The 14,237-nt window shown below is 47.7% G+C and overlaps 1 protein-coding gene across 10 annotated transcripts in view; it reads right to left on the bottom strand.

The window, feature by feature from the left end:
- Window positions 1–14,237, bottom strand: part of DAPK2 (death associated protein kinase 2) — a 114,983-nt gene that overhangs the window by 11,949 nt on the left and 88,797 nt on the right. For 9 of the 10 annotated variants that reach the window (XM_081049488.1, XM_081049490.1, XM_081049495.1 and 6 more), the window contains 4 exons: window positions 10,457–10,505; window positions 9,635–9,661; window positions 6,690–6,842; window positions 5,574–5,619 (listed from right to left, as the gene is read on the bottom strand). In XM_081049488.1, coding sequence (XP_080905614.1) covers window positions 5,574–5,619; window positions 6,690–6,842; window positions 9,635–9,661; window positions 10,457–10,505 — 275 coding nt within the window. Of the gene's footprint in view, window positions 1–1,372; window positions 4,217–5,573; window positions 5,620–6,689; window positions 6,843–9,634; window positions 9,662–10,456; window positions 10,506–14,237 lie in introns of those variants that run through there. The other variant, XM_081049489.1, reaches the window with a different exon arrangement.

Consider the following 14,237-nt stretch of genomic DNA (forward strand, 5'->3'; position numbering starts at 1 on the left):
CCCTCCCTTTCCCAACAGCTCAGGATGGTGTTTGCACAGGGCCCAGAGGCCGACCTTTCATTCACAGCCTGGTGAATGAAAACTCTGATGGCAGATGGGCCTGCCCACAGAGCAGTGCCCCCAGGCCTATCTCCCTCCAGGGACCAGTGCCATGGACACCTGGGACCATCAGCCTCACCGCCTGCCCTGGGCCTGCTGTTCAAATGCCAGTGGTGGGGATGTGGGGAAGAGTTCTGCAGGCCTCTGGCTGACCGCTCCAAAGTCCTCCTTGGGCTCCCCTCACCTGGAATTGGACTGGCCAGGTGACAGAGGAAGGCCACAGTCTTCTCTGATTTCCCTGAAAGACTTGAGGGCCTTTCTCAGTTCACTTCAATTTGTCTTTGGAAACTCTTAGTACAGAAAATGATCTGTTTATAAAACAGCTAAATGACAAGTCATTTACAACTGGATGTGAACACAGAGAGGATGATTCCATTGAGGGTCTCTTATGGTTCCCACTAGCTGGGTGCCTTTAGACAAATCCTGTCCCGTCAAGTGCTATAAAGTGAGGGTGTCTGGTGGTTTACCTCTGAGGACCTCCCAGCACAGACAGTGTGTGGCTGATGCCCACAATCCTAAAATAAGCACTTCTCCCTCCCTCTTCTCAGTCTCCCTAATTCAAATCATCATCCACACCTTACTCCTATATTGCATTTTATTTGGACCTTCACAAGAAAGTTTCCTCTGAGTTGCTCAGTCGGGAGGTTCCCTTTCCTTAGGAAATCTGGCTGTATAAGGTCAAGGTCTGCTCGTATTTGCCGTTATCTTCTGCCAAATGAGTACATTGTGTCCTATGACAGAGCAGTAGGCTCTTGGAGATCATAGATGGGTCATTTGTACCAATTCTCCCAGGCAGGGCATAGGAAACAGCTTTGCCATCTTCAATGGATTCCAAGATGCACATTTTTCTGGATCTCTGAAGTCAGGACTTGTCTCCCAATCGATGACATCATATCCTTACTATAGGCCTGAAGAGAAGGCAGGTGTTCCGAGAGAGGACCCCACTGCTTCTGCCAGCCACCAGGGACTAGCCAGCTCAGACTGTTTGGCATTAGATTCTCTGCTTGAGGTTCTTTTGGATCAGACCGATCGTGCAAATTCAGAAGGCAAACCCGCATGAGGACCACTAACCTGGGGCTCCTATTCTCAGGGGACGATTTTTCATCCTGCCACCTAGTGTCAAGGTTGGTATACACATGTTCCCTTGTTTTTCCTTTTTCCTGGTGGCTTTATTTCTCACGTATCTTCTCAGTGAAAATGTCCCAGCTTTGTGTGTGTGACAGCTCCTATTGAACTTCTCATCTTGGGCTTTTTATTTCTTATTTTTGATACATAAAATAATGATGCTTCATATATTTCATGAAAATATGGTTTCTTATATTTGATGAAAAAATTGTTACAAATATTATATATGATATTTGAAACGATCCAGCATGCTAATAGAAAAGGAGGTAGAAATGGTTTCATGGGATCAAAATCTCATGTCTCATCCTAAACCACTTCCTGTCTGTGCTGCTCACTGGGCGCCCCCCCCCCACCCCCCCGCCCCAGCACCTGTCATTCATCATGGCTCCCATGACTCTTGGGATAAAGGCAAAGCTCTTTAATATGGTAAAGCCCTGCTGGTCCTGCCTCCTCTCCAGCCACATCTACACCATACTCTTCTTCTCTCCCCTCCAGCTTTCCTTCTATCTGCACAGGTTCAGCCTCCCATTCCCCTGCCACCACAGAGCCCTGGCATGGCAGCTCTGTAGGGAACAATTCTTTCTCCCCATTTGCCTCGCTGATCTCAGCTCTAGCGTCATCACCTCAGGGACATCGTCCCTGACGAGATCATACCCCCAATACATGCTCTTGCACTACTGCATACTTCTCTTTCATAGCGTATGTCCCAGCTGCAGTTCTACATTTCTAGAATGTTCTTAATTAATGTTGGAATCCTTCACTGGACTGAGAACTCCATTAAGGCAGGAAACATGGCTGTTTTCACTCAACTTTGTACCCCCAGTGCCAAGCCGAGTACCTGACAGTTGGTAGCTGCTTAGAAATTATTTGTGGATACATGGATGGATGGATGGATGGATGGATGGATGGATGAATCTGAATATAACCTGCCCCAGCAGCAGAGAGTAAACTCCTGGAACCTGGGGCAGTTAGGGGAAGCAGAAAGAACAACAGACTTATCACCAGGAGACCTCCAATTTTGCCATTATGACTTTGGGCAAATCACATCCTGTTTCCTCATCCCCAAATTGTGAATGACGTTTACCCCGCCTGTCTGACAAGGGTGTTTTGTGAGTCTGTGAAGACACTTTGAAACGATACATCTGTTCCCTCACCCCCGTGATTCTAGCACAGCGCTGCAGCCACACTCCAGGCTCTGTCTATGTGAGCTGGTCGACTGGCCCCTCCTCCAGGGAAAGGGTGATGAAATCCTCCAGTCCCCAGGAGGGGTACGCAAAGCCTGGGGTCATGAAGTGACCACTGAGCCTTGTGCTTCCCAGTCTTAACATCCACCCTCTTCAAAAACTCTCATGGAGTTTCTCGGAATTTCAGGGCCCCGTGCCCTCAATGCATGAGAAAAGGAACCTTCTTGTTGAGTCCCTTTTGGTTTTCATTCCCAACACAAGGTGGGAGCCCTTAGCCAGAAAGCTGGAGACGGGTGAGATGTTGTCTCTCCCCTCCTGCTCTGCGGGCTGATCTTCAGACAGGCACTGGGCTGTGCTTCTAGGACACCCTTCTAGGGACCATCGTGTGAAGGTGTGAGGCATTCCATCTATACCTGGCAGAATGCGTGAAGCTGCTTACTTTACCTCTGAATATTAAGGTGGATATTTACGGCAAAGCCTCACGATTTCTTCCCAGGTGTCTCATCTTAGAGTGGGGTATCCTGAGTTTCTGTTTCATCTGTGTCAACTAGCTATAAATGACCCTGGGTAAGTCATTTTTTCTCTCGGAGTCAATTTCCTCATCAGTTACATGCATGAAAACAATACTAACAACAATAGTAACACCACCCACCTTCCTGTCTCACAGAATTCTTTTAAGGATCAAAGACAAGTGCTTGGTAAGTGATAACCATGCAAATGAAAAGTAATATTTTCTCTGTGCGTTTTAAATCCCTCCTTTTGCAGAAGGAAAGCACCAAACTGACTTACTATTACTCCTACTTAGCTCAAATATGACCCAAGATCTGCAATCCTTAAGGCATACAGGTGGGGAGTGAGATGTGCACAAGCCCGTCATCACAAATCAGTTATCAAGCATCTACCCAGGACCAATCATCCTCCCTCAGGAGAAGGACCCGTAAAAGGTATTCATCCTCAATTGTTTTAACCGCTTGGCTGCCCTGCCAGTTCCACCCTCCCCAAAAAAGCAGGTTGGAGAGAGGAGGTGCAGAATGAATAGCTAGCTAGCACCTCCGTGACGCTGGATTCTGTGAAGGTGGTACAAGGCTATGCTACGGACACACATTCCTGCAGGATAATTCTAGCCGATGCCCAGCAGGGCAGTTGGGAACATGCTTCTGCAAGCCACCCTGGATGCGTTACTGACTAGATTCCGGGGCTCAGAGCTTCAAGCCAGCCAAGACTTCCGCGCTGCCTGATCTGTTGAGCAGCTCCATTAGGGACTCACTGGTGTCCCAGCGGAACACGGAGCCCAGGCCATCTGTGCTCCCACTCTCCAGCTGGAAGCTGCCCACTAGTTCCTGAATCCACTGTAGGTCTGCTGACAGCTCCTGCCTCAGGGCTTCAAATTGCGCCTGCAGATGGTCCAATTTCCTGGCCATGCTTCCGAGGCTGGACCCTGTAGCCTGGATGTCTTCTCCCAGGAGCTTCTTCAAGGATTCCACTTTGCGGAACTCATACCTCAGCTGCGACAGGTCGTGCCGGGCACTCTCGCTCTCCTCTCGGTACCAAGCTTCCTTCTCATTGAAGATGGAGACCAGGGCCTCCACGTCATCCTGAAGGGTGTCATGGGCCCCTGACAGGGCACGGCATCCCTGGCCTACCCAAGCCACGTCCTCTACCACACGAGCAAAACGCTCGAAGTTGACATAGGTGTTATTGGGGGGCATGCTTGAGTGGCATTTGAGGGTGTACTCTCTCAGGCGCTTGGTCTTCAGCTGGGTGGGCTCTGTCTTCCGTTGTTCAGGGGGTCTGACTTCCCCTTTGGACTGGTGGGTATTTAGACAGAAGAGCCAGAGTTAATTTGATGCCTGCTCCAAAGGGCAATTGGAGCTGCAGGCGGAAGGCACACGAGCAGTCTCTTTGGCATTCACTGCATGCATCAGGCCATGGGGAGGGCCAGGCTGGGATGAGGACCCCCATAAACCATAAGCAAGGTTGAGGAGGACAGAGGTCCTGCCTGCACACTCACGTCAGGGCAGGGTGGTCCATGGCCATTAGAGGGTCTTCACACGCATAGCATTTAGGGCGCTCACACAGACAAGCAGCCTACAGCAGGACCCTGCAGGTATCCACACAAGGACAGGAGCACACAAGGCCATGGCTGACAGCAGGAGGCTGAGGGTTCTCCCACCTTCTGGGCCAGTCAGCTCCCTGTGCCTCAGCAGGGAGGCAGCCCGAGAGGCTTGTTAGCTCTGTGCCCTGGGCCCACTACAGACCTGGAGGGCCCTTGGCCTTCCCCATCCTTCAGCGAGCAGAAGAACCCGACCTTCTCCAGAGTACTCCAGCCCTCCCCATGCTCCACCTTCCACAGGCTTCTACCTCTTCTCATCTGCACCCTCAGACATCCTCCTCAGCCCTCTCATTTACCTGTTCAGGTGAACTGGAAGTCAGACAACGTCCCTGGGACTGCACATCTGGTCGGTCAACAGAAGTAAGGCCAGAATCCCCATCTTCTGATTCCCACCCTCCCAAAGGGCTTTTCACTAGCACCTTACTCTGTCATGACTAGACCATAAGACCTTCTGAAAAACCAGCAGCTGGAAGCGCAACTACAAAGCGGGTTAGGCAGGGCGTCACCTTTGTGCGCCGCCCGTCCCCAGAGAGGAAGAAATTGCCCTAAGAGAACGACTGCCTCTCCTCCCCAACAGGCCTCCATCTCGCATCCCTATTCCCTGAGGTCTTGAGGAGCCTGAGGAAGCGGGATGACTGGTTTGCATATCAGAGCCCGGAAAGTCAGAAAGAAGGAGCCCCGGTCACAAAGTTGATGTTTTTCATTGTCACTGATCTCTCTACAACTGGGGAGTCCTGATTTCTGCTTTGAGAATGATGTCATCTCACAGAGAACACTTTGTAAGATGGCACCAAAGAAAAAAGGGTTTCAACCTGGTTTGTGAGGGTTGCATTTCATAAGTCACCTGAACCCGTGAAACATAAACTGAAATCTATAAACCTAGTTGAACAAGCCCCGGACCCTTCAGAGCCCCCGACTAGCTTTCATCCATGCCCAAGGGTCAGTGTTTCAAGCAAGGCCTTTCCAGGGCCCTCTGCATCATGCTATCCAGCCAGCCCTGGCAACAGAGCAGGGACCTCAATGCTCACTGGAACTCATCACCATGCCCTTACCATGATCCAGGGGTGTTTGAGAGCCTCTTGGATTGTGAGCCGTTTCCTGCAAAAAGGATCAAAAACAGCCATGATTCATGAGGACAGAAGCTGAGGGCAAAGTCTTCATTCTTACGCTTCTTAGACCTGCACTTTGGCATTCTTTGACCACTGGCATCCAATCAGAATCATGGGGGATACAGAGATGGATGGGGAGCTGGCTGAATTCCAAGCACTCCAGAGAAAGTGGTCTGGGCAGACCCCGCAATAAGGTGACATAATATAAACCATTCTTTTTGGTCCCAAACGTGAAGGCCCTAATGTCACACTACAGGGAGTCCTAAGTGCTCTTTTGAGTTTCCAGCTTTCCATCACTAAATCTTTGGTCTCTGTTTTTCTATTTGTCTCCCAGATCCCTTTTCTTCTCTGACCTGCTCTACACCCAGGTCACTGCCCTTTGACAGGGAAATGAAGGCGCTGTACTTTAGAGGACCCCACTCTGACTCTCTCTGAAGTCTGTGGGACCAAGAAGACATGACTTTTTAGAGTCTGTGGACCCTACTCCTAACCCATCAAGGCCATGCTCTGGGCACCCAACACCCTGCAGTTCCCTTCCCATCTCCTGCTTTGATCCCACAGCAATGGGGTTCACCCTGGGACCTGAAGAGGGGGTAGGTAGTATTATCGTGTCCCCTATTCTCCCACTTACTGGCCTCTCTGAGCTTATCTCCCCCAACTTCCAACTGAACTGGCTTGAAAACTCCATCACATTCCTTTTCAAATCCTAGGTCTAGCTGCCTTTAGGAGAGACTGCACAAAACAATAAACCCTAGAGGAATCCAGGCTGACTTCCAAACACACACTGCGCGCACACGCGCGCGCGCGCGCGCGCACACACACACACACACACACACACAGTTATTTACATTTCAACAGGAAAAAAAGCAGAAAGACTTGCGCAAATAAGATCCATGCCAAGTCTCGGCCAGTCCACACTTCTCAGCACCTGCCCAGGTTAGACCACAATGGTGCAGATGACAGCCCGTGGCAAAGTGGGGATAGATTGACACATCTTGGGGAGAGGCAACAGGAGAGGCTCAGTACCTGAGAAACCCGTGCCTTTCTCTGTCCTCTTACCGAGTGTTTTTCACCAGAAGCTTCCGAATGAAGTCCTTGGCCAGCTCGCTGGTCTGGCTGAAAAATTCCTCATCAAAGTCGTAACTCACTGCTGTGATATTTGCCAGTGTTTCCTGCTTCGTGTCTCCCAGGAAAGGGGATGCTCCACTTAGGCTGAACACACAGAGAGGGAACGTGTGATTATAGAAAGTAGATGGAAGTGGGGGTGAAGGGCTCAGGGAACCCTGACTCGTGCTGTCACATGGGGATGGGAGGCTCCCAGCAATACTGCCTGCCCACCCTGGGCAGCCAGTCAGCAGCCTTTTCAAGGGAGTCCAAGTCAATACACTTTATGGAGCTCATACCAAGTACTTGACAGAGAGAAATTGTGTCTTCAAGGGAATCGAAAGTGGCGGGGAGAGAAGCATAGGAGAACAATGCAGAATATAAGTGAATGCCAGACAAAGGACTGGGGAGCACAGGATGAAGGGGAGGCCCAGTGCAGGCTGCATGCAGAGCAGAGTCGACATTTACATCAGTTGTGTCTTGAAAAATTAAGATGTTGTCAGCAGTCAGAGAAGGAGATGGAAGGTCTTCTAGGCTCAGGGAGCAGCTAAGCAAAGCATAATTGGTGGAAGTCGATAGGCCATTAGACGGGAAGGGTATGTGAGGTTCCCCTGTAGGGTTTGTCAAGGAGATGTCATTCAATAGTGATTCCTGAATTTACTGTCTTCTGACTCATATTCTCATCACTTATGGAAAACCTCTACTCAGATGTGCCATTGTCCTAGAAGTCACTGTGCCCAAACCTCCCTCCATGAGCTCCCACCTCGATCAATGATGTCACTTCACAAGTGTACCCAAGCTGGAAACATAAGGGTCATGTCTGACTCTTCCTTTCATTCCCTCACTTCATCTTACTGGTCAAAAAATCTTGTTGGTTCCATTTACTAAATGTCTCTTAAAGGTCATCGCCATTCCCACTGCCATAATGGTGCACTGGAAAACTTTGGTATTTCAATTCTGAGTTTGAATCTCAGCTCTGTCAGTCGTTAGCTGTGTGAACCTAGAGAAGTTACTCAACCTCTCTGAGCTGCAGGTTCCTCCTCTGTAAAATGATGAAAATAAAAGTCTCCACCTCAGATTTCTGTTGTGGACAATAAATACATATAAAATACTCTATGCAATCCTGCCCCATCCTAAAGCTCTGGAATTGATGGTCATTATTATTGTCATTGTTAGAACACAAAGGGCCTTCGATGACTCCCCATTTTCTAAAGGATGGAATCTAAACCCCTCAGCAAGGCCTCAGAAGTGGGTCCCTATAATATGTTCAGTACACTTCACACACTCGCTGCTGCCTTCCTCAGCAGGGAAGCCCTTCCCTCCCCTTCTACCTGGAGAACTAACATCATTCCATAGGACCCAGTTCAAATCAATCAATAGCTATCTCTCTCCCTCCCTCCTCTCTCTCTAACTCCCTCCCTCGGTCCTCAACACCCCTCGTTAAATCTTCCACAACTCTCCTGTCTGTCTCTCATAGAGGCGTGTTCATACCTCCGCCCACAGACTTGGTCCCACCACGTGAGAGTTAGCTATCTTGTGTCTCCCCTGACCCAGGAGCTCCAGAGAAGCAGGGCCGACCCTCCATTATGTCACCATCCCCACTGGCTGGCACAATGCCCGCCGTGGAGCAGGCACTCAGTACTGTGTGGAAGTCAAACGAGCTACGAGAAGACTATGCGCCCTGTGCACACTGGAATTGTTTAATATTTCAGTATGGGAAGCAGAGTTCTGAAGAGATCAAGGTTTCAAGAGCCTGAATATTCTGGCTCTGATCTGAAACTATAGAGCAATATATCAAATTCTCTCTCTTTGCATCAAATTCCTCTGGGTTTTTAAAAAAATACTGGTGCCCAGAGCCCACCCCTAGCAGTTCTGATTTAATAGGTCTGGAGTCTGGGGCCTGGACTGTGGCTGATATTGAAAGACTTGATGTGCAGCCAGGATTGAGACCCGGCACCACAGCTCGAGGGGAGGGTCCCCAACATCACACGGAGCTCTCAGTCCAAGTGCTGCTGGAAGAGTCATAGAACTGGTTTATGGGGTTGTTAAGAGAATGACCCCCTCAGCTGCTGAGCGTTGGTTCCCCCACACACACGCCCCACCCCCCGTGGCCCCTCTCTGGCTGTGGGCTCTCACCCAGTGTGCCATAGAAATAGCATTTTCCAGGTGTAGTGTGAGGGGAAATCGGTTGGAAAACAGTGAGGAATGAACACCTAATCGGCCATGTCCTACGTGCCAGAGCAGTGCTAGGAAATTTGCACGCGTTGGCTTATTTATCCCTTATTTATACACACCCGTGGCGGGAAGTTTGTGATTTCTATTTTTCTGATGAGAAAAATCTCATTTTTCTGATGAGGCCCAGAGAGAGGTTAAGAAACTGCTCGAGGCCACAGAGATGGAAAGTGTCAAACCCACTGCACACAGAGCTATGCAGGAAATCTCCACTTAAGCAACTTAATACTTCAGGGAGAGGAAAGAGAGACTCTGGGGAGAAAGGAAGAGGGAGTGAGAGCTGGGAAAGGAAGGCAAAAGGGCGAGAAAGAAGAGGAGGGCAGGCAGGGTAGCTTGAGGGCTCTCCCAAGGCTTCTGAGTGGAAGCTGCCATTCCCACAGGAAACCTTGGTCTGCGTAAGGCTGAGCAGTGGATCCCTGGCCAGAGTGAGCGTGCAGATACAGTGTGAGCAGGATGGAGGGCCACAGGCTGCTCTCCTGGGGTCCTGCCCAACCCCAACGCAGGGCCAAAGGTGTGCAATGGAGCTAAGAGTGCTTAGCTTCAGGTTTGCTGTATGGGTTGAACACATCTGGTTCGTGGTGGGTGCTCAGGAAACGTCAGTTTCTCTCCTTCCTCTTGGTTTCCCCAGGACTAAGCTGGGTGGGAGCCTTGGGATCAGGGATACTCACAGGATGTAGGTGATGACGCCTATGCTCCTGCAAAATAAAGAACAATCAAGTCAGGACCTCCTGACTCTAACCCCAGACCAGACTCTAACCCCCCCATGGCTCTCAGGGGAAGCACTCATTAGCCCCTCCACATAGGCCTCTGGATACCATCTCAGGCCCCACACCCGTCTTCATCCCACTCTTCAGCAACACCCTGGGAAGCGTGCGGAATCATCAAGCTTTGGACATGGAGTCCGAGGACACAAGTTCAAGATCAGACTCCTATGCTTACAGGCTGTGATTGGGGCAAGTCCCTGATCAACGTGGAGAATTCTTCTCCTCCTACAATGAGGATAATGATAATTACTCAACAGGACTGCTGGGAAGACTGGAGAAGGTACCCAGACAACTATAAGGCACTGTTGAAAAGAAACGAGTCCTGTCTGTGCAGAGAATCAATCACTGTGGTATCCCCAGGCTCGAAACAGAGTCTAGAATAGGAGAGGCTCTCAGCAGTCACTGGTTGACTGGCTGAACGAGCTATTGTTACCATTATCTTGCTCAGGGCTGTGGCAGGCCTCAGCAGTGAGCCTGCACCTCCAGTCTCACTTCTCTCCTTGTTCTCCACCTCAGTCATGTTCTAACTGGCCGCAGGTCCAGGCCTAGATGCCTCCACCTGCCCAGACTGTAGGCCCAGCACACCTGGAGTAGCCAGGGGCTCTAAAAGGTGAATGTGGAGAAAGGGGTTTTCATGGTCAAGGGGGATCTCAGCCAGAGCCAGGGTCTGAGACCTTCTGCCTTTGGAAGGATCCCTAGACCACCTGGATGGCCTACACAACTTACCACATGTCAGCCTCCAGGCCCAGGGGCTCATAGTTCACAATTTCTGGAGCTGAAAGAAGCCATGTTAAAGAGTCAGCAGAGTATGAAAATGAGAAGAGATGGCTGTAGGAAATTTTAAGGAGTTTGGTGCCAAACATCTCCACCCTGAATCCCCACTGAGGAAAAGCAGAGCAAAGGAAGGAGATAATCCGGATCTAAAAGTTTTGAGGAAGTTAGCTCCCTGTTATCCTTGTAGAAACCTTTTACAAAGAGGTCTTGATAGTGACGAAGAGGGAAAACACATAGGAACATCTGGAAAAGGAAGAGAAGGATGAGGAGAGGAAGACGTAGGAAGGGGAAAAGGGGCCTAATGACAAGGCCTGTGTTAGAACGCTCTAGTGGAAACCAGTCAGGTCAGCACTGGAAAGTGATGGAGGAGAAGGCAGAGAGGGAATCCACATTCCTCGAGTCTGGTCTGAAAGAGGGCACCTCCCACCTGAGGGACAGGAGGCCATTCTGGGGGCTACTGAGATGATGAATTTGAGGTGCTGGAGGGGCACCCAGGGAAAGATGTCCAGGAAGAAGCTGGGTATTGGGGAGTGGGGGCCAGAGCCATCAAATTTACAGTCATCGTACAGGTAGAAACAGGAGTTGTGCAAATGCGGTGAGCAGGAGAGGGTGCAGAGTCTAGGAAAGAAGGCTCTACTGAGGAAAAGAGACCTAATGGCGCCCAGAGATCAAGCAGACAAGCACTAGAAAATGAGTGTTGAATTCCATATTCACTGTAGTGCCCAGAGTATAGAAAGGGAGATAAGAGTGTAGATGACTCTTAAAAAGCTTGGTGATGGAATGGAGGAGAATGAGAAGGGCAGTAGCTAGAGAAGGGAGAAGGACTGAGCCTGTTTAACCATGAATGGAAAAAGATGGAGAGCTGGAAAGGCTGTTTGTTCATCTGGACCAGGACTGAAACCACCTCATCTCTAAGGAGTACACACCATCCCATGCTCCCACCTCTCCCCTACTTCCAGATACAGGGAACCCCTTCCTGATTTTGCTTAATTTTTAGCTTCATAAAAATGATGTCATACTGCATGTGATCTACTGTCACTTGATTTTTTCCCCCCACTCAACATTATACTTCTAGCGTTCATTGAAGGTTCATCCATTGAATGATCTTTCATTTTCACTGCTGTATATAATAGTCCATTGTGTGGAGATAGAATGCTATTTTTTACTCATTCTCCTCTCAGTGACCCTCTGGATGGTTTCTACTTTTATTATTGGAACAACAATGCTATGAACTTTTTTTTGTACGTAGCACTTTTTTGTCTCCTGGCACACACATGAAAGACTTTATTACAGTGATATTCAAAGTGTGGTCCACAGAAAAACAGTCTGCAGATTGTCACTGGTCCAGACAAGACAGGTACAGAAACGGAAAGTAAGCGTTAGAGATTCATATACAGCAATCTGACATTGTCTTGACATTCACACTAAGATAATTTTTCTGGGAATTAATTTTTCTTGTATCTTACCTAAAAAGCAGTCCAAGACAGATTGAAGAATTTTTGTTTCTTTCACCATAGAGAGTTTGAGAAGCACAAGTCACTTTCCAGTGCTTATCTGCTCTATATACTTATACACTCATTTCTGCCCTCTGTGTGCTTTTGTTTGTCCCTTTATTCCCCTTTTCCCTGTGCCTTTCTTTCTTCCTCTTCCTCTTCCTCTTCTTCTTCTTCTTCTTCTTCTTCTCCCCCTTCCCTTCTTTCTCCTTCTTCTTTTTTTAGTTTTTTTCATTGTTTCTTCCCCCAACCTATATTTTTGCGATGGCTACCCTCATCATTGTTTTAAACAGAAAATGGTTATATTTGCCTAATGTTTACTGACATCTTTGCTCCTATTGCTTCTTACATTGAGACCTCCTTTTAGAGGCCATTTTCCTTAATTCAGATGTACATCTTTTAGAAGGGCCGTTCATAGAGTTTTGTTGGTGTTTAATTGTTTTGTTTTCTTGTTGTTGTTCTTTTTGTTTTTTGCTTTGTTTTACCTGAATCTTTTATCCTCATTCTTAACATGTAATTTTCCTGGGTACACAATTATGGGTTTTTTATTTTCCTCAGCTCTTTGAAGGTACTATTCTACCGGACATTTGTTTTGAGAAGCATGTTGTCAGTCTAATTACTGTTTGTTTGTTCTGTAGGCCATCTGTCTTTTCTTTCTAGCTGCTTTTAAGATCTCCTCTGTCTTTGCTACCCTAGAGTTTAACTATAATGTGTCTAGGTATGAGTTATTCTTTTCTGTTTGATATACAAGTACATTGTCCTTTATGTATCTGGGGATACATGTTTTTACATCAATTCTAAAATTTCTCAGCAATTTTCTTCAAGTACTGCTCCTCTAGTGTCTCTATTCTTTGCTCTGAGATTCCAAATACACCTATGTTAGGCTTTCTTTCTTTCACTTATCCTCTTTTGCTTATCCTCTCTTTCATATTTTTGTCTTTGTCACTCTGTGGTACTCTAGCTAATTTTTTTCCAGCTTGGTCTTCCAATTCTTCAACTCTCACCTCAGCAGTGTGTAATCTGCTGGTTAGCCCATTGAGTTTTAAATTTCTATGACTATATATCGAATTTCTTAAAGTTCTATCTGATTGTTTTTAGAATTTGCCTGGTCATTTTTGGCACTCTCTTGTTGCTTGCTCATTCTGGTGATTCTACCTTTTATTTCTCTGTACAATCCATTTATTTTACAGTCAATATCTGACAATTTCAATATCTTATGTCTTTGAATATCTAAGTCTTGCTCATCTCTGATTGAAATGCTGATATGTGCCCTTGCCTTTGGGAGAGGGCCTCCTACTGAATTTTCTTGCTCCAGTTCTAAGTTCATTTCATTGGCTTTTGGGAGTAGGAGGTGATGCTGAAGGCATTACTACCCTTAAAGATGTCTCTGATTTCCCAGGAGTCCAGAATTTCATTAAAAAGTATATTTTTCTCAAAAATCCAGTTTTGTAACGGGAGGGCTTGTGGAAGACCAGGTCCACCACCTTCCGGGAAGCTGACACTAAATTTTTAACTCTGGATCTCAGGTTGACATTTCAAAGGAATGGAGGGAGTAGGGAAAGTGGTTATAACCTATTTCTCAGGGATCTTGGGCAAATAAAGTCATCATAGTTTGCGCAGGGGCTTAGAGAAGATACCCTATATATCTCTAAGGTACAAACAAAACCAGTTTGGGGCTGGAGCTGACTCATACTGGCTAATAAGACTCAACTGTGAGCAATTCTTCCCAACTCTGAATTCAGTGATGCATTAGTAGCTTGAAATTGGCAAATGTTATAAATTGAGGTTTGGTTTGGTTTTGAGACCCTGTTATTAAGACATTTACCAGCATGTCACTGGAAAAAACCCTCCACGATCTGGCTTCACCCATTAATATCCCACTCACACAAGTAGTCTGTGTGAACTCTCTGCTCCATCCAGAGTGGACAGTGAATTGTCCCTGATAAATGCGGTCATTCTGGCCCTATCCCCCTGCTATGGATGACCGAACCTGGAATATGCTCCTCCTCTACCCTGGCTCCTTCCCCATTCCTCTTCAGATACGTCTCCCACCCACAAGAGCCCTGTCCCTCACTGATTCAAGGCCAGAACTGATACCTTCGACTACGAGAATGGACGTCTTGTTTGAACAGTCTTTGAAAACTGTCTGCATCACTCACTTTACAATTAATGACGTCCTGTCTTGTGGCACCTCTTCCAGTATTGCCCTGAATTTTTAGTTGAACCATTTATTGTTATTT

The sequence above is a fragment of the Rhinolophus hipposideros genome (assembly GCF_964194185.1).
Source record: "Rhinolophus hipposideros genome assembly, chromosome: 5".
Classification (NCBI taxonomy): domain Eukaryota; kingdom Metazoa; phylum Chordata; class Mammalia; order Chiroptera; family Rhinolophidae; genus Rhinolophus; species Rhinolophus hipposideros.